The sequence below is a fragment of the Anolis sagrei genome, chromosome 2, assembly GCF_037176765.1.
Source record: "Anolis sagrei isolate rAnoSag1 chromosome 2, rAnoSag1.mat, whole genome shotgun sequence".
NCBI classification, from domain to species: Eukaryota; Metazoa; Chordata; class Lepidosauria; order Squamata; family Dactyloidae; genus Anolis; species Anolis sagrei.
In genome coordinates, this window is record NC_090022.1 from 163,622,617 (window position 1) to 163,648,716 (window position 26,100).

The window sequence follows — 26,100 nt, forward strand, 5'->3', positions numbered from 1 at the left end:
GAGCAAAGTAGAAAGCAATTTCTTGACTATGGATGGCGGCATGGAGGGGGGGAGGTCTTCCACTAGCCGAGGGGCCCCCATAGAGGTCGTGGTGGGAAGGAAGAGATGCGGAAAAAGGAGACCTCAAATTCGGCCTAATTCGGAACGCTTATCCATATTAACAACCCCCAATCGGTCTCCTAAGGTAAATTGGTGTAACCAGGTGAGCGGACCCTCCGGCTTGAAGGTGGTGTTGTTGAACGCCAGATCTGTCAACGGAAAAACGACCTGGATCCAGGATTTAATCCTGGAGGAGCGGGCAGATCTGGCGTGCATCACGGAGACCTGGTTGGATGAAGCTGGGGGCGTAAATCTCTCCCAGCTTTGCCCTCCAGGTTTCTCCGTGCAACACCAACCAAGAGCCGGAGGACGGGGAGGCGGGGTCGCAGTGGTCTATAGAGATTCCATCCATCTGACCAGGAGCCCCATCCCGCAGACCACAAATTTTGAATGCGTCCACCTGAGGGTGGGTGACCGGGACATAATAGGGATTCTGCTAGTGTACCGTCCACCTCGCTGCACTACAGTCTCCCTACCTGAGCTAGCGGGGGTGGTCTCGAGCCTGGCGGTGGAGTCCCAACAGCTCCTTGTGCTGGGGGACTTCAACATCCATGCCGAGGCAACCCTCACAGGAGCGGCTCAGGACTTCATGTCCGCCATGGCAACCATGGGGCTGTCCCAACGGATAACTGGCCCCACCCACTGTGCTGGACACACATTGAACTTGGTCTTCTGCCAGGGATGGGAGCAGGGTGGCGGTGTGGAGGAGCTGTCTATCTCTCCGTTGCCATGGACCGACCACTTCTTGATCAGATTTAGGCTCACTGCGCCCCCTAACCTCTGCAGAGGTGGAGGACCCATTAAGAAGGTCCGCCCCAGGAGGCTTATGGATCCGAATGGATTCCTGACGGCTCTTGGGGATTTTCCCGCCACCTCGGTAGGTGACCATGTCGAGGCCTTGGTCGCTCTCTGGAATGGGGAGATGACCAGGGCAATTGACAGGATCGCTCCGGAACGTCCCCTCTCGAGTAACCGAGCTAAACCAGCCCCTTGGTTCACTGAGGAGCTGGCAGCGATGAAGCGAAGGAAGAGGGTACTAGAGAGCGTGTGGCGCTCGGACCCAAGCGAGCCAAATCGAACACGGTTTGTGTCCTTTCTAAGGGCATATGCCGCGGCAATAAAAGCCGCAAAGAAAACTTTCTTTGCGGATACTATTGCGTCTGCAAAGAACCGTCCGGCGGAGCTGTTTCGGATTGTCAGAGGTCTTTTAACTCCCCCTACCTCAGGTGGGAGCCCTGACAATTCGGTCACGCGCTGTGAAGCATTTGCTCGGTTCTTTGCAGACAAAGTCGCTTTGATCCGCTCTGAGCTGGACGCCACATTAAGTGCAGTCTCTGTGGATGTGACACAAGCACCTGCTTGTCCTATTTTGTTGGATTCTTTTCAGTTTGTGAAGCCCGAGGATGTGGACAAGATACTTGGAGGAATGAGGCCCACCACGTCCATCCTAGACCCCTGCCCATCCTGGCTTCTGAAGGAGGCCAGAGGGGGATTGGCCGAGTGGGTAACGGTGGTGGTGAATGCCTCCCTTCGGGAAGGCAAGATTCCAGCGAGCCTAAAACAGGCTATTATAAAGCCGCTGTTGAAGAAGCCATCACTGGACCCCACCAAATTCGAAAACTTTCGGCCTGTTTCCAATCTTCCCTACTTGGGCAAAGTCATGGAAAGCGTGGTAGCCTCACAACTCCAGGTATTCTTGAGAGACACGGATTATCTGGATCCGGCACAGTCTGGTTTCAGACCGGGACATGGTACCGAGACGGTCTTGGTCGCCTTAGTCGATGATCTGCGCCGGGAGCTAGACAGGGGGAGTGTGTCCCTGTTGGTGCTCCTGGACCTCTCAGCGGCCTTCGATACCGTCGACCACGGTATTCTTCTGGGGCGCCTTGCAGAGATGGGTCTCGGGGGCACTGCTTTGCAGTGGCTCTGGTCATTTCTGGAGGGCCGTACCCAGAAGGTGTTATTGGGGGACTCCTGTTCAACACCACAGCCTTTGACCTGTGGGGTTCCTCAGGGCTCCATCCTGTCCCCCATGCTGTTTAACATCTACATGAAGCCGCTGGGTGAGATCATCCGGAGTTTCGGGGTGCGGTGTCATCTGTACGCAGATGATGTCCAACTCTGTCACTCCTTCCCACCTGCTACTAAGGAGGCCGTCGAAGTCCTGAACTGGTGCCTGGCCGCTGTAATGGTCTGGATGAGGGCGAACAAACTGAAATTAAATCCAGACAAGACAGAGGTACTCCTGGTCAGTCGCAAGGCCGAACAGGGTATAGGGTTACAGCCTGTGCTGGACGGGGTCGCACTCCCCTTGAAGGCTCAGGTTCGCAGCTTGGGTGTGACCCTGGACTCGTCGCTGAGCCTGGATCCCCAGGTTTCAGCGGTGACCAGGGGAGCATTTGCACAGCTCAGGCTCGTGCGCCAGCTGCGCCCGTATCTTGGGAAGTCTGACTTGGCCACGGTGGTACACGCTTTGGTCACATCCCGCCTCGACTACTGCAACGCTCTCTACGTGGGGCTGCCCTTGAAAACGGCCCGGAAGCTCCAGCTAGTCCAGCGCGCGGCAGCCATGTTGTTAACAGGAGCAGGGCGTAGGGAGCACACAACGCCCCTGCTGTCCCAGCTCCACTGGCTGCCGATTTGCTACCGGGCCCAATTTAAGGTGCTGGTACTATCCTACAAAGCCCTAAACGGTTCCGGCCCAAAATACCTTGCAGACCGCATCTTGGCCTACGAGCCCACGAGGACCTTGAGATCATCCGGGGAGGCCCTTCTCTCGATCCCGTCTGCCTCACAGGCACGCCTGGCGGGGACGAGAGAGCGGGCCTTCTCGGTGGTGGCCCCCCGGCTGTGGAACGCCCTCCCTGCTGAAGTTAGACAGGCGCCCTCCCTTATGGCCTTTCGTAAAAGCCTGAAAACATGGCTCTTCGAGTTGGCCTTTAGCTGAGTGCTATATCTTGGCAATGATGACCGGAATGGACCACGACTATGAGACTGACTATGACCCATGATATGACGAAGCGGATTTTTAGTATAAGTATATGTCAAGTAGTAGTAGCATGTTATGTATTGTTCTGATTACTGTAAATTGTCTTTTCTATGTTGTTGTTCACCGCCACGAGTCGCCCCCTGGGCTGAGAGTGGCGGTAAATAAGTGCAAATAATAAATAAATAAATAATAAATTATATTTTCCTGGGATCAACAAATATGAAATGTGTTTTGGACCTCTGAGGAAGGGAAGTGGGTGTTGACTGCTCTGAATCATTTCTGCCCAACATGGAAACTGTCCTCCTTCATGCTTCTCATGAGGTCCACAAGCAGAATTGAGGTTTTGTGGGTTTTCCCCCTACAATAGTTGTGAGCCCAAGAGATAACTGTCTAGGTTTCTGAGTACAAGGCAAAGGTATAGTCTGATATGAGACACAGAAACAATTCCCTTGAATCCACACTTCCCACTCTTCTGTAGAATCAGTGCTTTTTAACACCATTTAAAATACTACAGCTCAATGCTATGGAATCCCAGGACTTGTAGTTTCATGAGGCACCGGGACGTCTTAACAGAGAAGGCTAAAGACCTTGCAAAACTACAAGTCTCATGATTCTATAGCATTGAGCTATGGCAGTTAAAGGTGTTGGTAAATCATATCAATATCATATAAATCTATAATGTAATGCAATGTGATGATGATAATAATAATAATAATAATAATATATTATTATTATTATTATTATTATTATATATTTATATTACATGTAATATTACTAATAATATTACGATATAGTAGTATGGTGCAATATAGCAGTGTTTAATGCTGATATTGTACTATGCTAATAATGTAATATATTTTATGTAATTATATACCTTGTAAGCTGCTCTGAGTCCCCTTCGGGGTGAGAAGGGCAGCATATAAATGTCGTAAATAAAATAGTAAATAAATAGGGTAGATGTGTGTCTACAGTGTGACTCAAGATACAAGATGCTCTCTCTTTGTCAGGACCTCACTTACATGTGTTATTTTCCTATCTGTATTATGTATACTCTCTCCTCTTAAACACACTCACACCAACAGTTATGCACTCCATTCATCCATAGACCCCCCATAGATACCGTAGTTCCCCAACAGACACACATTCTTCCCAGCCTATTTTATACCACCAAATCCAATCCCCAAGGTGCCGTATAGCACTCTTTTAAGCTTAGCAGACAGAAAGACTTCAAAGAGTGGATTATTTTTTTTAAAGAATTTTGTTTGGTAGACTGGCTAGTGTGCTTCAGAGTTGCAGCTTTATTTTATTTATTGTGTCAGGAGTGAACTAAAACAGTTGTATTGCATTTAAAAAACAGACAGACAAACAAACAAAACACAATGTAGTTTTGCACATGCATTATAATGTATTTTTTAGCTTTTAAAGTATCTTTTGCTGTGTTTTTCTGACTTTTTATGAGTGATGGTCACTTGTTGGCCTGATAAGTGTATTGTGTCCAAATTTGGTGTCAATTTGTGCAGTGGTTTTTGAGTTATGTTAATCCCACAAATGAACATTACATTTTTATTTATATAGATATATTATATTATATTATATTATTAGATTAGCACAGGAGACAAGTTGGAACAGTCCTCTGGCTCCCTCTTCACTTTTGCCCAGAACAGCAGTTGGTGCAGGGGATCCCTAACTGATGACACATGCAGGAGACAAGATGGAACTGTCCCCTGGCCCCCTCTCTCTTCACTCTGGCCCAGAGCAGCAGTTGGTGCAGGGGGAGGGGTACCCAACTGATGACATATGTAGGAGACAAGATGGAACTGTCCTCTGGCCCCCTCTCTTTTCACTTTTGCCCAGAGCAGCAGCTGATGCAGGGGGGAGGGTTCGCCAACTGATGACATATGCAGGAAACAAGATGGAACTGTCCCCTAGCCTCCTCTCTTTTCACTTTTGCCCAGAACAGCAGTTGGTGCAAGGGGGGGGGAGGGTTCCTCAACTGATGACATATGCAGGAGACAAGATGGAACTGTCCCCTGACCCCCCTCTCTTCACTCTGGCCTATAGCAGCAGTTGGTGCAGGAGGGAGAGGTCCCCAACTGACGACATATGCAGGAGACAAGATGGAACTGTCCCCTGACCCCCCTCTCTTCACTCTGGCCTATAGCAGCAGTTGGTGCAGGAGGGAGAGGTCCCCAACTGACGACATATGCAGGAGACAAGATGGAACTGTCCCCTGACCCCCCTCTCTTCACTCTGGCCCATAGCAGCAGTTGGTGCAGGAGGGAGGGGTCCCCAACTGATGACATATGCAGGAGACAAGATGGAACTGTCCCCTGACCCCCCTCTCTTCACTTTGGCCCATAGCAGCAGTTGGTGCAGGAGGGAGGGGTCCCCAACTGATGACATATGTAGGAAACAAGATGGAACTGTCCCCTGACCCCCCTCTCTTCACTCTGGCCCATAGCAGCAGTTGGTGCAGGAGGGAGAGGTCCCCAACTGGCGACATATGCAGGAGACAAGATGGAACTGTCCCCTGACCCCCCCTCTCTTCACTCTGGCCCATAGCAGCAGTTGGTGCAGGAGGGAGGGGTCCCCAACTGATGACATATGCAGGAGACAAGATGGAACTGTCCCCTGACCCCCCTCTCTTCACTTTGGCCCATAGCAGCAGTTGGTGCAGGAGGGAGATGTCCCCAACTGACGACATATGCAGGAGACAAGATGGAACTGTCCCCTGACCCCCTCTCTTCACTCTGGCCCATAGCAGCAGTTGGTGCAGGAGGGAGGGGTCCCCAACTGATGACATATGCAGGAGACAAGATGGAACTGTCCCCTGACCCCCCTCTCTTTTCACTTTGGCCCAGAGTAGCAGTTGGTACAGGGGGGAGGGATCCCCAACTGATGACATATGCAGGAGACAAGGTGGAACTGTCCCCTGCCCCCCTCTCTTTTCACTTTGGCCCAGAGTAGCAGTTGGTGCAGGAGGGAGGGGTCCCCAACTGATGACATATGCAGGAGACAAGGTGGAACTGTCCCCTGCCCCCCTCTCTTTTCACTTTGGCCCAGAGTAGCAGTTGGTACAGGGGGGAGGGATCCCCAACTGATGACATATGCAGGAGACAAGATGGAACTGTCCCCTGCCCCCCTCTCCCTTCACTCTGACCCAGAGCAGCAATTGGTGCATGGGGGAGGGGTCCTCAACTGATGATATATGTAGGAGACAAGATGGAACTGTCCCCTCTCCCTTCACTCTGGCCCAGAGCAGCAGTTGGTACAGGGGGGAGGGGTCCCCAGCTGATGACATATGCAGGAGACAAGATGGAACTGTCCCCTGCCCCCCTCTCTCTTCACGATGCATACACTATTCTAAATCTTGATATTTAGCATTTCTTGTTTTAAATGTTTACAGGCTTGTCATAATCAGAGGCCTATAGCGTATTTATTTACCTTGTTTGTAAATTTGGCCCTGACTTTAGATCTCGAGCTTCAGCATCAGTGATCCACCAATAAAAAGAACCAGTGAAGAAATTATGTTGAATTCTAGAGCCAAAGCAGACAGGTCATGTAAGATTTAGTCCTGTGATGTGATTATTTTTGCAAAACTTGTATTGGTGGGCTGTGTATGTGTTAATTCCACTGGAGAACTGGTGAAGAGAAGAGGATGCTCAACCTTTTCCAATTGTAACTATAATTGTGATGGCCCCTTATGTTTTTTCTTGCTGGGCTAAAAAGAGCATGGAGGAACCATTCTGTAATGCTATGTGGCAGGAGGTGAAAATAATGAGTAACTTTGCTGTCCCGTTTTAGCTCCCACCAAACACAACACTTGCCATACCTGCATTTCAAGTAAACAAGCACAGGCTAAACCACCTGGGGACCTTGCATAGCATATAACTATTTTGCTATGGTTCCCATTGAGTCCTGATTTATGCAGTGTAGTGGAAAACATTTAGAGAGATATTTAAATGCAGAGTTTTCCAAACCTTTCATGTCAGTAACACACTTTTTAGACATGTATCCTTTTGTGACACGGTAATTCATTTTTACAGGCAAACTGGAGATTAAACCAACTCCTTATAAGTATTTCATACAAAATATTTGTTTTACCGTATAAACAAGCTTTGGATTTTTTTCCTCTACACTTATGTACAACAGTTGATTCTTGTGCAGTTTTCTCTGTAGCCTCTCCACGTGCTTTGTCACAAATATCACTGTTAACAGATTTAATTTTTACCCATTTAAGTGGAAATGACTGCAACTCAATTAACAAATTGTGCAAATATGTGTTGTCAAAGTCTTTCATCACTCAGTTGCTGTGAATTTTCCAGGCTGTATGTACCAGAAGCATTCTCTCCTGACATTTCACCCACATCTATGGCAGGCATCCTCAGAGGTTGAGGGATCTGTTGGAAACTATAGGCAAGTGGAGTTTATATATCCATGGAATGGCCAGGGAGGGAGAAAGAACTCTTGTCTGTTTGAGGCAGGTTTTTTTTGTCGTGTCAGGAGCGACTTGAGGACCTGGCGTCCCTCAACTAGCTCCTCTCAATCCCTTGCAGCTCTATTTTTGCAGCTCTCAGTAGAAATTGTAAGTCTTTGAATCCCTTGCAAAGTTTTAGGGAGCGTTCATGTTTCTCCAGGGTGAGCAAGTGCAGAAGGAAGCGAAAATTTGATTTTTCTGAAAAAGCCTCCAGCCCATGCCCAGCTAGAACCAAGGCTCTCTGGTTTGTACGGGCATGTTGTCCTTGTGTGACACAAATGCCCCAAAATCCAGGGGTGAAAGAGAAGTGTTCTGTTGCGCACTGGGCCTGTAAATAATTGTCTTTAAATAGGACGTGTGACTTTGCCCAGCGGGAAGCCAGGGGGCCCAAAGAGAAGTTCTCAGAGGTTTTCCACCACAAATAGTCTTTAGATGGCTTATGAAGTATAACAAAGTCCTTTATTAATGAACAATCAAACAGAAACTTCTCTTGTCTTCAGAAAGTTAAACAAATGATTCCAGACTTTCAAGCAACTGGTGGCTTCCTAATCTTGTCCACGAAGGACAGGCAATTGTCTTCAATAACTGATTCTTTGCTTTAAAGGAAAATCCCCTTTTTAACTTCTCCCAGGCTGACTGTAATCTATTTCTTACTGATGTGGGCTCTGCTACCGGGTCGAATTGCATCTCGAACGCCAAGTGGACCTACCAGTAAGGCAGTAGATTCTCCAGCTAGAGTTCTTTGGTCTTTAGGGCTGTTTCCTTGGAGATCTTTGGATGCTCTTAAGACTGTTCTCCCCCGGAAAGTCTTGGATGCTTTTAAAACTGTTTCCCCCCAGAAAATCTTGAGGGTTGAAGCTTTTGTACAGGGGAAGCTTGCACACATCCTGTCCATTAGCTTTCCTTGCTGAGACTAACTAAAAATGGCTCCCTTCCCTTCCCAATAGCCTTGAGCAAGGGGCGGAACCAAAACTTAATGATGATGGACAGGTGATTTGCCCTATGACTACAATGTCTTTCAAGGAAGACTATGTAACCTATTTGGGGTTAATTTTAATGGTCAATTCTATATTGTATATTTTAATGCTATTGGAAACCACCTCGAGTCCATTAGAGAAAGGCAATATAGAAATTTCCCAAATAAATATATATACATAAAAATGTAATGTTAGAACATGGCCATATAACCCCAAAAAACTTACAACAACCCAATCTAATGTCCGTTTGTGGGATTAACATAACTCAAAAACCACTGGACGAATTGACACCAAATTTGGACACAATAAGCCTATCAGGCCAACGAGTGACCATCACACATGAAAAACACAGTGGAAAGGACTTCAAAAGCCAAAAAACAAAAATTACATTACAACGTATGTGCGAAACCACATATATATACGCAGACACACATATACATTACACAGATTGGACCACAGCAACATGTGGCAGGGGACGGCTAGTAAATAAATAAGTAAATAAATAAATAAATAATGTGGAAGGCCCCACAGGCTAGGAAAGGCTGCAGCAGTTTTATTTTACTCGGGCCTAGTAGAAAGAGCAATAAATCAGTTGAGTGCAACCTGCTTTTGCACATTGAATTCATTTTGCAGAAATTGAAAAAGGCAGAAAGTGAAAGAGGAGAGAAAAGCCAGGAAATGTTCAAAGAATACAAAAAAGTTGGAATGTATTTTTTTATCGTGTCAGGAGGGAGTGAACCAAAACAGTTGTATTGCATTAAAAAACGGACAGACAAAACACAAAGTTTGCAGGCTTGGTATTCTATTAAATGTCCTTTGACCAGTATCTGGCCACTTGGAGTGCCTCTGGTGTTGCTGCAAGGAGATCCTCCATTGTGCATGTGGCAGGGCTCAGGTTGCATTGCAGCAGGTGGTCTGCGGTTTCTCCTCTCCACACTCACATGTCGTAGATTCTATTTTGTAGCCCCATTTCTTAAGGTTGGCTCTGCATCTCGTGGTGCCCGAGCGCAGTCTGTTCAGCGCCTTCCAAGTCACCCAGTCTTCTGTGTGCCCAGGGGGGAAGTCTCTCATTTGGTATCAACCATTGATTGAGGTTCTGCATTTGACAGGGAGCAAAGGTGTCTTCCTAAGTTGCGAGCCTTCCTGTTGCACAACTTGTGGAAGCAGCAGTGCAGGATACTGGGGGGGAAATGATAAAAACTTCCATATGACCCTAGAGGCTTGAAAACACGCCACATATCATGTATTCATAAGACTGCACAGGATGTGAAACCTGGTAGGAAGGATAGCAATCATTACATACACCCCACCCACCCCCAATCCCACAATGCTTTTGTTCCTCCTCTTTCCTGTCTTTGGGCTGCCTAATTACTTGGTTAACCAGGTTTTGTCCAATCACAAGTGTCTGGTCCATCTTGCTTCAGATTTGGTCCCGATAGCTCAGGAAAAAATAGTGAAGAGTAGAGACATCCCACTGGCAATGAAGATCCACATAGTCAAAGCAATGGTGTTCCCCATAGTCACCTACGAATGTGAGGGGTGGACCATAGGGAAGGCTGAGCGAAGGAAGATATATACTTTTGAACTGTGGTGTTGGAGGAAAGTGCTGAGAGTGCCTTGGACAAAGCAAGAAGATCCAACCAGTCCATACTTCAGGAAATAAAGCCTGACTGCTCATTGGAGGGAAGGATAGTAGAGGACAAGATGAAGTACTTTGGCCACATCATGAGAAGACAGGGAAGTTTAGAGAAGGCAATGATGCTGGGGAAAATGGAAGGAAAGAGGAAGAGGGGCCAACCAAGGACTAAATGGATGGATGGTATCCTTGAAATGACTGGATTGACCTTGAAGGAGCTGGGGGTGGTGATGGCCGACAGGGAGCTCTGGCGTGGCTGGTCCATGAGGTCACAGAGAGTCAGAAACAACTGAATGAGTGAACAACAACAAAAGCTCAGGAAAAGGGAGGCTCCTGAACAGAACTGTATGTGGGTTGTTGTTGGTTTTTTTGGGCTATATGGCCATGGTCAGGAGAGAATGCCTCTAGACCATGGCCATATAGCCCGAAAAAACCTACAACCCAGTGATTCTGGCCATGAAAACCTTCGACAATACATATGTATGTGTTCTTGTGTGTATATGTTGTGTATGTGAGTATGCAAGTATGTATTTAAATTTATTTGAATGCTGACTCACCTCAGTATATATTTTTCTTTTGGAATAAATGGAAATTCCACATATGGAAGATTTGTATTGAATATTTATGCTCAATGTTTCTGTTAAATGTTATGTTTCTTTACAGTGCCACGCTTTTTATATTAAAATATTACTTTTGTATGATTTTCTCCATATTTTTCTTAGAGGTAAAATAATTTTCTCTTACCATTTATTTTTTCTCCTCTCTTTATAGCTTGATGACTCTTTCATTGTAACCTCTTTTCCATCTTTCCCACCAGGGCAAAGTTTAGGCTACGGCTTTGTCAATTATGTTGACTCCAACGACGCTGACAAAGCAATCAACACATTGAATGGCCTCAAACTACAGACGAAAACAATCAAGGTGAGGAGAGTGGGCTCAGAAGTTGGCTATAAAATGAGTGCAAGAAGGGAAGGCAGATTTGAATATAGAATAATAGAACAGAATCATAGAGTTGGAAGGGACCTCATGGGCCATCCAGTCCAACCCCCTGCCTAGAAGCAGGAAAATTGCATTCAAATCACCCCTGACAGATGGCCATCGAACCTCTGTTTAAAAGCCTCCAAAGAGAGAGCCTCCACCACACTCCAGGGCAGAGAGTTCCACTGCTGAACAGCTCTCACAGTCAGGAAGTTCTTCCCAATGTTCAGGTGGAATCTCCTTTCTTGTAGCTTGAAGCCATTGTTCCGTGTCCTGGTTTCCAGGGCAGCAGAAAACAAGCTTGCTCCCTCCTCCCTGTGACTTCCTCTCACATATTTATACATGGCTATCATGTCTCCTCTCAGCCTTCTCTTCTTCAGGCTAAACATGCCCAGCTCTTTAAGCCACTCCTCATAGGGCTTGTTCTCCAGACCCTTGATCATTTTAGTCACCCCCCTCTGGACACTTTCCAGCTTGTCAATATCTCTCTTCAATTGCGGTGCCCAGAATTGGACACAATATTCCAGGTGTGGTCTAACCAATGCAGAATAGAAGGGTAGCATGACTTCCCTGAACCTAGACACTAGACTCCTATTGACACAGGCCAAAATCAGAATCTGCAGAGATTTTCCTTTCTTTTGCCTCATTATGTTTACCTACTATGAGTCTTCAAAACAGAATAAGTCACATATAGATCAATATAATATAATGTAATGTAATATAATATAATATAATATAATATAATATAATATAATATATATTGTATAAACATATAATATTTATAATATTATAATGTAATGCAATATAATACTAATAATAACATGATATTATAATTATGTATTTATATTACATGTAATATTACTAATGATATTACAACATAATTGGTATAGTACAATATAGCAATATTTAAAACTGATATTGTACTATACTAATAATATAATATATTGTATGTATGTATACCTTGTAAGCCGCTCTGAGTCCCCTTCGGGGTGAGAAGGGCGGCATATAAATGTCGTAAATAAATAATAATAAATAATAATAAATATAGATTATGGAAGGACACCAGATTTGTTGGGGAAAATCTGGAATATGTTATTACTGTTGAAGGCTTTCATGGCTGGAATCACTGGGCTGTTGTAGGTTTTTTTCAGGCTATATGCCATGTTCTAGAGGCATTCTCTCCTGATGTTTTGCCTGCATCTATGGCAAGCATCCTCAGAGGTAGTGAGGATGCTTGCCATAGATGCAGGTGAAACGTTAGGAGAGAATGCCTCTAGAACATGGCCATACAGCCCGAAAAAAAAACTACAACAGCCCAATGTTATTACTATCTTTTTTTTTGTTACAATAGCATTATTAATATGCATAACACTGTTTGAAATAAGTACCAAAAATAACAGCTCCTGCCCCAATTTGTACACCTTGGCACAGCAGAAGACTACAGAGGAAGGGAATGAGGGTCAGGGAGAGAATAAGGCAGGGAGACTGATCTGCTCCTACAAGTTATTGTTAAAAGTAGAGGGATTGTGTTGTCAATATGGGAAGCTGACACAAAATGGTTGGTCCTTGCACTTCTTGGGGACGCTTCTAACTGTGCCTCCACCCTACCTAGGTGTCCTACGCACGGCCCAGCTCAGCTTCTATCCGCGATGCAAATCTCTACGTGAGTGGCCTGCCCAAGACCATGAGCCAGAAAGAGATGGAACAGCTCTTCTCACAGTATGGGAGGATCATCACTTCCCGCATCCTTGTCGACCAGGTCACAGGTAATAATAGCAACAACAGGACTTTGGCCCTGTACCAGTACCTCTGGTAGGAAAGCAGTGCCAAAGGGACCTAAAACGGGGAATAGAAGAAGAAGGAAAATGTTGCACTGCCCTAAGGGATTTCAGGGAGCAGAATAAGTAACAGCGGAGGCAGTAGTAATAAACTATATTACGGTCGATGACCAGATCATAACAGGGGGACCCAGTTCCATACATCCACATCAAACCTAAGGGGTTATATACTTCAAACTTCAATACATTTTGAAATCTAAGCTAAAAACCAATACAAGTAGTTATAAAACCTAACTGAACCCATGGGATAATCTAAAGAGAGGTAGTGGGGATGGAGCAGCGGAGGCATTTTTGATTGTAAGTAATATTGCCTGAAATCAGAAGGAAATCAGAAGACGTTTACTTCTTGGGAGGAGAGCAATGTCCAATCTTGATAAAATAGTAAAGAGTAGAGACATCAGACTGGCAACAAAGATCCGCATAGTCAAAGCCATGGTATTCCCTGTAGTAACCTACGGATGTGAGAGCTGGACCTTAGGGAAGGCTGAGCGAAGGAAGATCGATGCTTTTGAACTGTGGTGCTGGAGGAAAGTGCTGAGAGTGCCTTGGACTGCGAGAAGATCCAACCAGTCCATCCTCCAGGAAATCAAGCCCGACTGCTCATTGGAGGGAAGGATACTACAGACAAAGCTGAAGTACTTTGGCCACATCATGAGGAGACAGCAAAGCTTAGAGAAGACAATTATGCTGGGGAAAGTGGAAGGTAAAAGGAAGAGGGGCCGACCAAAGGCAAGATGGATGGATGGCATCCTTGAAGTGACTGGACTGACCTTGAAGGAGCTGGGGGTGGTGACGGCCGACAGGGAGCTCTGGCGTGGGCTGGTCCGTGAGGTCATGAAGAGTCGGAGACGACTGAACGAATGAACAACAAATATTGCCTGTGATGCTATTTTTGTAATGTAACACGATTTTTGTTCCTGGGTTATAAATGTCATTTCCTAATTGGTTCTATCATAAAAAGATGGAAAAAGTTGGTTGGGATATCCTGCAGCACATTTTGCTATAGTTTTTCAATGAATGTTTCATCCAGTCTCAATCAATTCAACATAGTTTGTGGCAGCCACAAAAACTACGTTTCTGGAGTATAACAACTACTTTCAAAGTAAGTACTGTACAATTAAAGAGGAAAAAACATTTTTGGACCCCAGAAACAGATTTTTTAAAATTGTTGTTACATAGTGTTGAATGCATTTAGGCATGGGCTCATGAGCCTATGTAACTCTATCCTGACTCTTCTATATAAATAAAAATGTAATGTTCGTTTGTGGGATTAACATAACTCAAAAACCACTGGACGAATTGACATGAAATTTGGACACTATAAGCCTGTCAGGCCAACAAGTGACCATCACACATAAAAACTCTGAAAAACACAGCGGAAGGGACTTAAAAAGCCAAAAAACAATCCAACAAGTGTCCATCACCCCTAAAAAAAAAAAAAACACACACACAAAACCCCAGCAGAGCAGGCTTTAAAAACTCAAAAATACACCATATATACATATACACATACACTCATATACATGTATACACACACATAAATATACACACACACACACACACATTACCACACAAATATACATATACACATTAGGCCTGTTTGATCAAGAAAAAATTTGTTTCTAAAATCGATTTGTAATTGGGGTGTTTTTTTGTTTCGATATTTAAAATATTTACAAAACTTTCCAAAAAAATGTTTTGTTATTTACGAAATTTCGTAAATATTTACAAAACATTTTGTAAGTGTGAATGTTGCAGTAATGGTCACCTTGATTAGCATTGAATGGCTTTCATTTCTCCCACCCTGGACATTCCATAGATAAACTCCATTTGCCTAGTTTCCAACAGACCTCTGAGGATGCCTGCCATAGATGTGGGCAAAATGTCAGGAGAGAATGCTTCTGGAACATGGTCATACAGTACATACAGCCCTGAAAACTCACACAACCGGCCTCCGCGCGCCATCAAATCGGCTCCGGCTCCTGCGCCCTCCTCCTCCTCCTCCTCCTCCTCCCAGCTGTGTTGCAGGAAGTGCCAGGAGGAGGAGGAGGAGGAGGGCACAGGAGCGCGCGTGCGCCATCCAATCGGCTCCGGCTCCTGCGCCCTCCTCCTCCTCCTCCTCCTCCTCCTCCTCCTCCTGGCACTTCCTGCAACACAGCTGGGAGGAGGAGGAGGAGGAGGAGGAGGGCGCAGGAGCCGGAGCCGATTGGATGGCGCGCGCGCGCTCCTGCGCCCTCCTCCTCCTCCTCCTCCTCCTCCCAGCTGTGTTGCAGGAAGTGCCAGGAGGAGGAGGAGGAGGGCGCAGGAGCGCGCGCGCGCCATCCAATCGGCTCCGGCTCCTGCGCCCTCCTCCTCCTCCTCCTCCTCCTCCTCCTGGCACTTCCTGCAACACAGCTGGGAGGAGGAGGAGGAGGGCGCAGGAGCCGGAGCCGATTGGATGGCGCGCGCGCGCTCCTGCGCCCTCCTCCTCCTCCTCCTCCTCCCAGCTGTGTTGCAGGAAGTGCCAGGAGGAGGAGGAGGAGGAGGGCGCAGGAGCCGGAGCCGATTGGATGGCGCGCGGAGGCCGGTTGTAAGGGTGAGCGCGCGCGGGCCGGGCGCCCAACAGGCAGGGGCGGTGCACTGCTGGGGTGCTTGGGAGCGCCGGATTGGCTCCCAGGCACCAGCAGCACTCAGCAGCCTCCATCCCATTAACGACACGAGCTGAAGCTCGTAAAATATATGGGGCTGCTGTTTCGATATTTTTAAACCCTTCCGGGTTTGAAAATGTGTTTTGAAATCGCGTCGGATGTATTAAAAATAACGAATTAATAACGAATTAACGAATTAATGAACGAAACCGCACAGGCCTAATACACATACATACACACATATATACACACAAATATGTATATAGACAAGCACACACATATACACAATATGCATGTAAACATATAAGCCAGTGGTTCTCAATCTGGGGTCCCCAGATGTTTTTGGCCTACAACTCCCAGAAATCACAGCCAGTTGACCAGCAGTTAGGATTTCTGGGAGTTGAAGGCCAAAAACATCTGGGGACCCCAGGTTGAGAATCACTGAAACACACAAATACACAAATATATACACACATATATACACCCACACGTATATACACCCCACCCCACCCCACACATATATATATATACATACACGCACGCACGCACACACATACACACACATGCATACACAAATATATACACACACAAAACACATATACACAGACTGGGCCACAGCAACGTGTGGTAGGGGACGGCTAGTTATGCATAAACCCATTCTTATTCTCGTAAACAAATAAAGAACTTCATCAGCTGGGTCCTCTTGTGAATATCAGAAATACTATATTGGGAGGTAAATGCCATAAAAGCACTAGAGCCTATCTGAACTTGGAAACTAAACAGGGCTAGCCCTGGTTCATACTTGGATGGGAGACAGCGAATAAATTCCAGGTTCTGTAAGCTATATTTCAGAGGAAGGAACTGGCTCATCAAATCCTAGAATCCTAGAGTTGGAAGACACCTCATGGGCCATCCTGTCCAACCCCCTGCCAAGAAGCAGGAATATTGCATTCAAAGCACCCCTGACGGATGGCCATCTAGATCAACAACAACTATGTATTCTTTGACTATGAAATTCATGGGGTCACCATACATCAACAGGCAACTTGAAAGCACATATACACACATACAGAAATACTATGCCCTACTTTTACATATTCTAGGCCTCATCATGTAAAAGAAGTACATCATATAATTCACGTGCTCCATATTGTCAGTTGTTTGTGCTGTGTGATCTGCCACTTCGTGGGACATCCTGAATGTTGGCATGCCCTTTTTCCAGCCCTTTTCCTTCATAAAGCAACGCAGCTGAGAACTGCGTATCTGGAGGTGATTGGGGTAAACTGTAGGGATGACGCAGATATCTGAAGTGGCTTGGGATTGTGTAATAGCTGGTCTATTTTAGCCTTTGTTTTAACCTTCGTTTTTAATTTTTGTGGTGTGAAATTTTACCTTGGCATTTTAATGATGATATGTTTAAATTCTCTTTTAACTTAATCAAGTTTGAATGTATGTTAGTTCACTATTATGGGAGTCTTAGGATAGTGATTATCGTCTATTTGTGTACATTTCTCTTTTTGTTTTTAATGTTGATACGGTCAATGGACTAATCAATAAACTTTGCTCACATGCCCTTTTTCAACAAATAACCTGCGTGTCCAGTGATTAACAGTATTGAGATCGGCAGTGTCATCTCCATAAGGAGCCACCGGTGGCGCAGTGGGTTAAACCCTGCGCTGACAGGTTGCAGGTTCGAATCTGGGGAGAGCACGGATGAGCACCCTCTATCAGCTCCAGCTCCTCATGCAAGGACATGAGAGAAGCCTCCCACAAGGATGATAAAACATCAAAACATCCGGGCGGCCTCTGGGCAATGTCCTTGCAGACGGCCAATTCTCTCACAGCAGAAGTGACTTGCAGTTTCTCAAATCACTCCTGACATGACAAAAAAATAAATAAATAGAAATGCACTTCAACCAGAAATCATAACTATTGAACATTAGACATTAACATGACCATAAGGTATTGAAACAAATCTGGACTTTTGAAAAAATTACAACTTCCAGAACCCCAGCCAGGGTATTCAGGGAGTTGACATTCCAAAAATTAACTTTGCCAATTTTGGAAGAATGTGTGATATAGAGAGGGTAACTACAGTGGGTCCAGGTGAGGGACTCAGGCCGGTTTCCAACAATAATATCACAAGCAATTGTTTAAAAACATCACTTTCCGTAATACACTAACACATTAAAATACCAAAATTACAATAATATAATTACAATGGTCAAGTCGTCACAATAAAATTGTTGTTCATCACCATCCATCCATATAGCCACGAGTTATTGATTCACTCGTCAAATGCCAGTTTCCAGAGCCAGGGTTTCACCTGTTTTCTAAAAGTCAGGAGAGAAGGGGCAGTTCTAATCTCCAGTGGGAGGGAGTTCCAGAGCTGAGGGGCCACCACCAAGAAGGCCCTGTCCCTCATCCCCACCAGGCGTGCTTGCGAGGCTGGTGGAACCGAGAGCAGGGTCCCTCTAGACGATCTTAACAATCTTGATGGTTCATAGGGTTCTTATGTTCCTAGGAATCTCTGGGGCCTAGATGAACTTCCTGGAGGCTTCTAGGAAGGATGATCTATTATTTCTGTGGCTGGAAGGAGGGCAGTTCTGGGAGTTGGGAGGAACTGGGGGCTGGGTATAATGTTCGTAGGCACATTTCTCGGTCCCACGTCCCCCACCCCGAAAAGCATAGTAACCTACAATACAATTTAAGTGATGTTTATCCATCATTTGTCTATTTCTATGTGATTTTTCCTCCTCTCTATACAGGCGTTTCCAGAGGAGTGGGCTTCATTCGTTTTGACAAGAGGATAGAAGCCGAGGAGGCCATCAAAGGTCTGAATGGGCAGAAACCCCTGGGTGCCAGTGAGCCCATCACAGTCAAGTTTGCCAACAACCCCAGCCAGAAGACAGGGCAAGCGCTGCTCACACATCTGTACCAAACCACAGCCCGGCGGTACACTGGACCCTTGCACCACCAGACTCAGCGATTCAGGTGAGACACCTTCCCCACTCCTTTGCTCATGGGCTCAAGAGGTCAGGTCTGTCTCTTCATCCAGTGCCCCTTATTTTTTAATCCCCTTGCTTGAGAAAGATATAGGACTCAGGTGCCAGGACTAGATGCATTTATCTTTAGCGTTTAGGTTTTCTATAGGGGTTGTGAGTTCACTAGCAAGTACAACACCGTAATACGTCATGAAACTTCTTTGCTTCCTCCAGATGCCCCTGTGACATGATCCCATTGGACCTTTTAGATCAGAACTTAGAGGTAACATATTTCTGGGAAATATGCTGCCTGCAATAATATTTTGGAGTAGTATGAGATTCATTTTACCATATTTTCTCGAGTATGATGCACACCTCAATTTTGAAGGTGTGCATTACAAAAAAAAAAATGCTGTTGAATGTAATGTGAGGCAGTGATGACCGGGAAAAGGCTCCTCTCTGTTAAGACTGGTGAGAAAATAGCGGTGGCAGCAAAAAGGCTGGTGGGGAGCTTCCTGCCAGCATTTTCATGGCCACTGCTGGCTTCCACCAGCCATTTTGCAGCCATCACCATCTCTTCGTCTTCCTTCCCCAGCCAGGATCTCTTGCCACACTATCGAATCCAATGCATATCTCAATTTGGACAATGTAATTTAGCCAAAAAAACCTGTGCATTAGATTTGAGTAAATATAGTATATGAAACGTAAATATAGTATATGAAATATAGTATATGAGTAACTATAGTATATGAAACTTTCTCTGTTTTTCTGAGGACAAGAATTTTCCTGGGGTATTTGGAGGGATTTTTTTCATGGACTACTGTAACGCCCTCTACATTGGCCTTCCTCTGTCGGTGATCCGGAAGCTCAAGTTGGTACAAAATGCAGCTGCTCGGCTTCTTGCGGGAATTCCAATGAGATGCCACATAACACCAATCTTACTACAGCTGCATTGGTTACCAATTGAGCACCGGATCACTTTCAAAGTGATGGTACTCACCTTTAAGGCCTTGCATGGTCTGGGGCCGATGTACCTGAGGGACTGCCTCACCCCCTACCAACCCCAGAGATCCCTCCGTTCTGAGGACCAAGATCTATTGGAAGTCCCCAGTGTCAAGACCTTGCGTCTAACAGCAACCAGACGCAGAGCCTTCACAGCAGTGGCACCATCACTCTGGAATACTCTGCCACCTGAAGTCCGTGCCTTGCGGGACATACCTGTTTCGACAGGCTTTTAATGTTTGATATTGCCGTTTTTAAATTGTTTTAAATTGCTTTTAAATTTTGTTCGATTTTAGCCATTCTTGTAAGCCGCTCCGAGCCCCAGGGGAGTGGCGGCATATAAGTCCAAATAATAAATAAATTAAATAAATTTTTCAAAAAGGATTCCGTCCTCCGCTCCCCCAAAAGCAACAAACAATGAAAATAACAGAAAACAAGTGATGTTTTTACTTCATTGTTATGTTGCTTATTTTATTGCAATTTGTATTTTTGTATTGTAATTTGTTGTTCGGGCTTGGCCCCATGTAATCCACTCCGAGTCCCCGTTGGGGGAGATGGTGGTGAGGTATAAATAAAGATTATTATTATTATTATTATTATTATTGGAGCCCCCGGTGGCGCAGTGGGTTAAACCGCTGAGCTGCTGAGCTTGTTGACCAAAAGGTCGCAGGTTCAATTCCGGGGAGCGGCATGAGCTTCCGCTGTCAGAATTATTATTATTATTATTATTATTATTATTATTATTATTCTGCCAACCTAGCAGTTCGAAAACATGCAAATTTGAGTAGATCAATAGGTACCGCTCCAGCGGGAAGGTAACAGCACTCCATGCAGTCCTACCGGCCACATGACCTTGGAGGTGTCTATGGACAACACCGGCTCTTCGGCTTAGAAATGGAGATGAGCACCACGCCCCAGAGTCAGACATGACTGGACTTAATGTCAGGGGACAACCTTTACCTTATTATTATTATTATTATTGGAGCCCCCGGTGGCGCAGTGGGTTAAACCACTGAGCTGCTGAGCTTGTTGACTGAAAGGTCGCAGGTTCAATTCCGGGGAGCGGCATGAGCTTCCGCTGTCAGAATTATTATTATTATTATTATTATTATTATTATTATTATTATTCTGCCAACCTAGCAGTTTGAAAATATGCAAATGTGAGTAGATCAATAGGTACCACTTCAGCAGGAAGGTAACGGCACTCCATGCAGTCATGCCAGCCACATGACCTTGGAGATGTCTATGGCCAACGCTGGCTCTTCGGCTTAGAAATGGATATGAGCACCACACCCCAGAGTCAGACATGACTGGACTTAATGTCAGGGGACAACCTTTACCTTATTATTATTGTTGTTGTTGTTGTTGTTGTTGTTAGTGTCGATGGCACTTGTTAGGATTTGCACTAAACTAATCCCCCAAATTCTTCTTCAGATTACTTCCTGAAATGGGATCCATTGGGTCTTATGAACCGTGTGTTCTGCTCTGTTTTCATCCCAAAGACACTGTGGATCAAAGCATCTTTAAGGAATCATGGCCTCTTTTTTCTTTCTCATCAACCCCTTTCTGTTCTTGAGCTGTGCCTCATATTTTGACCCAATGGCCACACTATAGGGGAAATGGGAATGCTGTCGCCCATTTGCTGTGAATGTGTTTATCCCACTGATCTGTAGGGGAGGGACACAAAATTATGGCATCTCCATATCTTTGCTGGGCTAAGTTGGGAGTAAGATTAAGTTGTTGTAGGGTTTTTTTTGGGCTATATGACCATGTTCTAGAGGCATTCTCTCCTGACGTTTCGCCTGCATCTATTGCAAGCATCCTCAGAGGTAGTGAAGTCTGTTGGAACTAGGAAAATGGGTTTATATATCTATGGAATGACCAGGGTGGGACAAAGAACTCTTGTCTGTCGGAGCTAGGTGTGAATGTTTCAATTGGCCACCTTGATTAGCATTTGATGGCCTGGCAGTGCCTGGGGCAATCTTTTGTTGAGAGGTGATTAGATGTCCTTGATTGTTGCCTCTCTGTTGTTTTGCTGTTGTAATTTTACAGTTTTTAGAGACGGATTTTGTTCATTTTCATGGTTTCCTCCTTTCTGTTGAAATTGTTCACATGCTTGTGTATTTCAATGGCTTCTCTGTGTGGTCTGACATGGTGGTTGTGAGAGTGGTCCAGCATTTCTGTGTTCTCAAATAATATGCTGTGTCCAAGTTGGTTCATCAGGTGCTCTGCTATGGCTGACTTCTCTGGTTGAAGTAGTCTGCAGTGCCTTTCATGTTCCTTGATTCGTGTTTGGGCAATGCTGCGTTTGGTGGTCCTTATGTTGACTTGTCCACAGTTGCATGGTATACGGTAGACTCCTGCAGAAGTGAGAGGATCCCTCTTGTCCTTTGCTGAACGTAGCATTTCTTGGATTTTCTTGGTGGGTCTGTAGATCGTTTGTATGTTGTGTTTCCCCATCAGCTTCCCTAGGGAAAGATTACGGAAGAAATAAAGAATACAGAAAGATTAGGTCTTGCAAGGGACAACTGATAGATTTTTTTTTTGTCGTGTCAGGTGCGACTTGAGAAACTGCAAGTCGCTTCTGGTGTGAGAGAATTGGCCATCTGCAAGGACGTTGCCCAGGGGACGCCTGGATGATTTGATGTTTTTATCATCCTTTTGGGAGGCTTCTCTCATGTCCCCGCATGAGGAGCTGGAGCTGATAGGGGGAGCTCATCCGTCTCTCCCCGGATTCGAACCTGCGACATGTCGGTCTTCAGTCCTGCCAGCACAGGGGTTTAACCCACTGCACCACCGGGGGCTGATAGATGAGATGCAGTCAGACAACATATGCAGGGCCACATGTTCCCCACCTCAATTTTAGAGGCTAGAATAAAGCTAATCTGAAAATTACTATGGCAAAATAGTTTGCAGTTGTAGGCGCAGTGGAGACGTTAAACTTGCTGACTGAAAGGTTGCAAGTTCGAATCCGGGGAGCGGCGTGAGCCTCCACTGTCATTCCTAGCTTCTGTCAACCTAGCAGTTCGAAAACATGTGAGTAAATCAATAGGTACCGCTCCGGCGGGACGGTAACGACACTCCATACAGTTATACCGGTCACATGACCTTGGAGGTGTCTACCGACAACGCCGGCTCTTCGGCTTACAAATGGAGTTGAGCACCACCCCCCAGAGTCGAACACGACTGGAATCCATGTCAGAGGAAAACCTTTACCTACCTTTACCTTAGGCCTGGCTGCTCCAGCTGCATTTTCTACTGTAGATTTCAGCAGCAGCTGATTTCATTTCTGCATTTTAATGCTCAGGAAAGGATTACTATCTGTATAGCTGGAAGGCTCAGTTTTATTGCTGAATCTAGTGCATGTCCAGATTTCTGTCAGGAGTTAGTAGCTAGAGAGTCAGCTATCTCAAGAGAGAAATGTCTGTGTTCGCCACGTGTCAGGGGTGCTGTGTATCTTGGGAAGCAGGATATAGGGCTGTTGAGAACCCTACGACTTTTCCGCTATGGAAATAATAATAATAATAATAACACTTTATTTGTACCGCGCTACCATCTCCCCAAGGGACTCGGTGCGGGTTACATGAGGCCGAGCCCAAACACAACAGTACAAGCAATAATAACAACAATACAAGCAATTAAAACACATAAGATAAACAATAAGATAAACAACATTATCAATAAAACAACACATAATTAAAAACAGCGGGAAGGCCAAATGTTAAGTTAAAATTGGAAATAATGCTGGGACATGAACGGAAGGTGATACTTAAAGAAATGTAAAGTGCTTTGGAGGACAAAGTGCTATGGGGTCATTATTCTGGGAAGGCACACTGGAACAGCCACGTTTTCAAGCTCCTCCTGAAGACTGCCAAAGTTGGAGCCTGTCTGATGACTTTAGGGAGTGAGTTCCAGTCGAGGGGCCACCACCGAAAAGGCCCTCTCTCTCGTCTCCACCAATTGCACCTGCGATGGTGGGATCGAGAGCAGGGCCTCTCCGGATGATCGAAGGGATCGTGTGGGTTCATATACAGAGATGCGATCACGCAGGTAGGCAGGTCCCAAACCGTTCAGAGCTTTGTAGGTTAGAACCTGCACCTTGAATTGGGTCCGATAGATGAATGGCAGCCAGTGGAGCTCCTTGAACAGGAGGGATGACCTCTCCCTGTAAGGAGCCCAAGTTAACAACCTGGCTGCCGCCCGTTGGATCACCTGAAATTTCCGGGCCGTTTTCAAGGGCAGCCCCACATAGAGTGCATTGCAGTAATCCAGTCTAGAGGTGACTAAGGCGTGGACCACCTTGGCCATATCCGCCTTCCCAAGGTAATAGATTTCATCTGGAGCAGGAAGACATTTTCTTGCCTTGTTTTGGAAACCTGTGAATTCCATCATCTATTTTCTTTTTCATCCTGTAGATAAAACACAGAAATGAATTGGACTATTTCCTAGACATCGAATAGGCTTGCACCTGTATTCTAAATCAAATTGAATCAGAAAAGCTGTTCAATAGGGATTCGGATCTTCACTGAATCTTCTCAAAAGTATCCACAAGTAATTTCACCAATTTTCTTCCCATTGCAAGAAAACCTTTGAAAACCACCGTTTTTCAAGGCTAATTGCAATTCACATGTGGTTGTTCTGCAGAAGCAGCAGCATTTACTGCATGGAAATCCATACCTCAATGCCAAAACAGTATATGTTTATTTGTTTATTTACGACATTTATATGCCGCCCTTCTCACCCTGAAGGGGACTCAGAGCAGCTTACAAGTAATAAATATATTATTATCATAGCACAATATTAATATTATATATTATATTGCACTATAATATTGTCCTTGCACAGAAATTGTAATTTTTGTTACATGTTACATGTAAAAAATTAAATGTAAAAAAATGTTTAAAAAGATATTCTTGCACAGTAAATGCTGTTTTCATATGAATTACCAATGTCTGATCTCTACATAGAACAAAACTCCAAATACAGTATTTTCTGTGCATGCATTTGTATTCCTACCTTGAAATATTATGTTCCATGCAGAAAATGTTGTTTTCTGTGCAAAACAGCCATGTGAGAAATTTGCACAGAATTAAGTCTCACATTTCTTGTCAGTCCAGGATTCTTTTCATCAAGGTTTTCCAACACTCAAAAAAAGCATATTTTTTTAACATTTTAAATGTATTTTCAACTATTCTTTCTAGCTGAGTAGCATTTGGATATCTGGTAGATCAGCTAGTCTGCATTTGTAAACGCTTGCTCGAACAGCCATGTTTTAACTTGCCTCCGAAACGTCAAGAGGGAGGGAGCAGATCTAATCTCCCTAGGTAGGGTGTTCCATAGCCAAGGGGCCACCACTGAAAAGGCCGTCTCTCATCCCAGCCAAACGTATTTGAGACAAAGGCGGGACCGAGAGCAGGGCCTTCCCAGATAACCTTAGAGTCCTCGATGGTTCATAAGGGGAGATACGTAAGTAAGGTAAGTTGGGCCAAAACCGTTTAAGGCTTTATAGGCCAAAGCCTGCACTTTGAATTGGGCCTAGTAGCAAACCGGCAGCCAGTGGAGCTGGCGCAACAAGGGGGTTGTATGCTCCCTGAGCGCTACTCCTGTTAGCAACTTGGCTGCTGTTCGTTGGACTAGTTGAAGCTTCCGGACCATCTTCAAAGGCAACCCCACGTAGAGAGCGTTGCAGTAGTCTATACAGGTTGTAATCAGAGCGTGGACTACTGTGGCCAAGTCAGACTTCCCAAGGTACGGGCGCAACTGGCGCATAAGCTTTAACTGTGTAAAAGCTCCCCTGGTCACCGCCGAGACCTGGGGTTCCAGGCTCAGCGATGAGTCCAGGATCACACCCAAGCTGCGAACCTGTGTCTTCAGGGGGAGTGTAACCCCATCCAACACAGGCTGTAACCCTATGCCCTACCAGTCATGGGTTCCCAATTCATGTACAGTAAACAATACAGTAGACAAATGTATCTTCTGTATGCGGCAATGTACCTGGGTCAACAAGCTTCCTTTCTGTCCAGTTGTTCCTGTACCCAGGCAGGAAAAATTGTAATGTCTGATGTGACATTTTGCTCCCTTTTCAAAGTAACATTGGGTGGCACCCATTTAAGCCTTGGAAGCTGCCCTGAGTCCCCTTGGGGAGATGGTGGCGGGGTATAAAAATAAAGTTATTATTATTTTACTGACACAAAAGCACAGTATGTCACAGCAAATGAGATCTATATGCTGGATTTCGTATCACAAAATCACAAGTCGAACACTTCCCAAGCAACTAGGACTGTGTGATGTATTATTATTATTATTAAGTTATTATTTATCACATATTTGTTTAGATTGCCAATCCAGTTTTTCTTTGGAACTCACCAGTTAATATCCACTCTCACAATTCTCTTGGAAGTCGGAGTCCAATTTTAAAACTGGAAATCTGAGTGGGAGAAGCATTTTTGTAAGTTTGAGGAGGGGGGAGTTTAAGCTGGATTTTGCCAAGTTA

At 45.2% G+C, this 26,100-nt stretch overlaps 1 protein-coding gene across 12 annotated transcripts in view; it reads left to right on the top strand.

The window, feature by feature from the left end:
• The window catches only part of ELAVL3 (ELAV like RNA binding protein 3), a 148,731-nt gene that overhangs the window by 106,485 nt on the left and 16,146 nt on the right, over positions 1 to 26,100 (top strand). For all 12 annotated transcript variants that reach the window (XM_067464024.1, XM_067464028.1, XM_067464027.1 and 9 more), the window contains 3 exons: positions 10,996 to 11,099; positions 12,769 to 12,922; positions 18,390 to 18,615. In XM_067464024.1, coding sequence (XP_067320125.1) covers positions 10,996 to 11,099; positions 12,769 to 12,922; positions 18,390 to 18,615 — 484 coding nt within the window. The remainder of the gene's footprint in view (positions 1 to 10,995; positions 11,100 to 12,768; positions 12,923 to 18,389; positions 18,616 to 26,100) is intronic.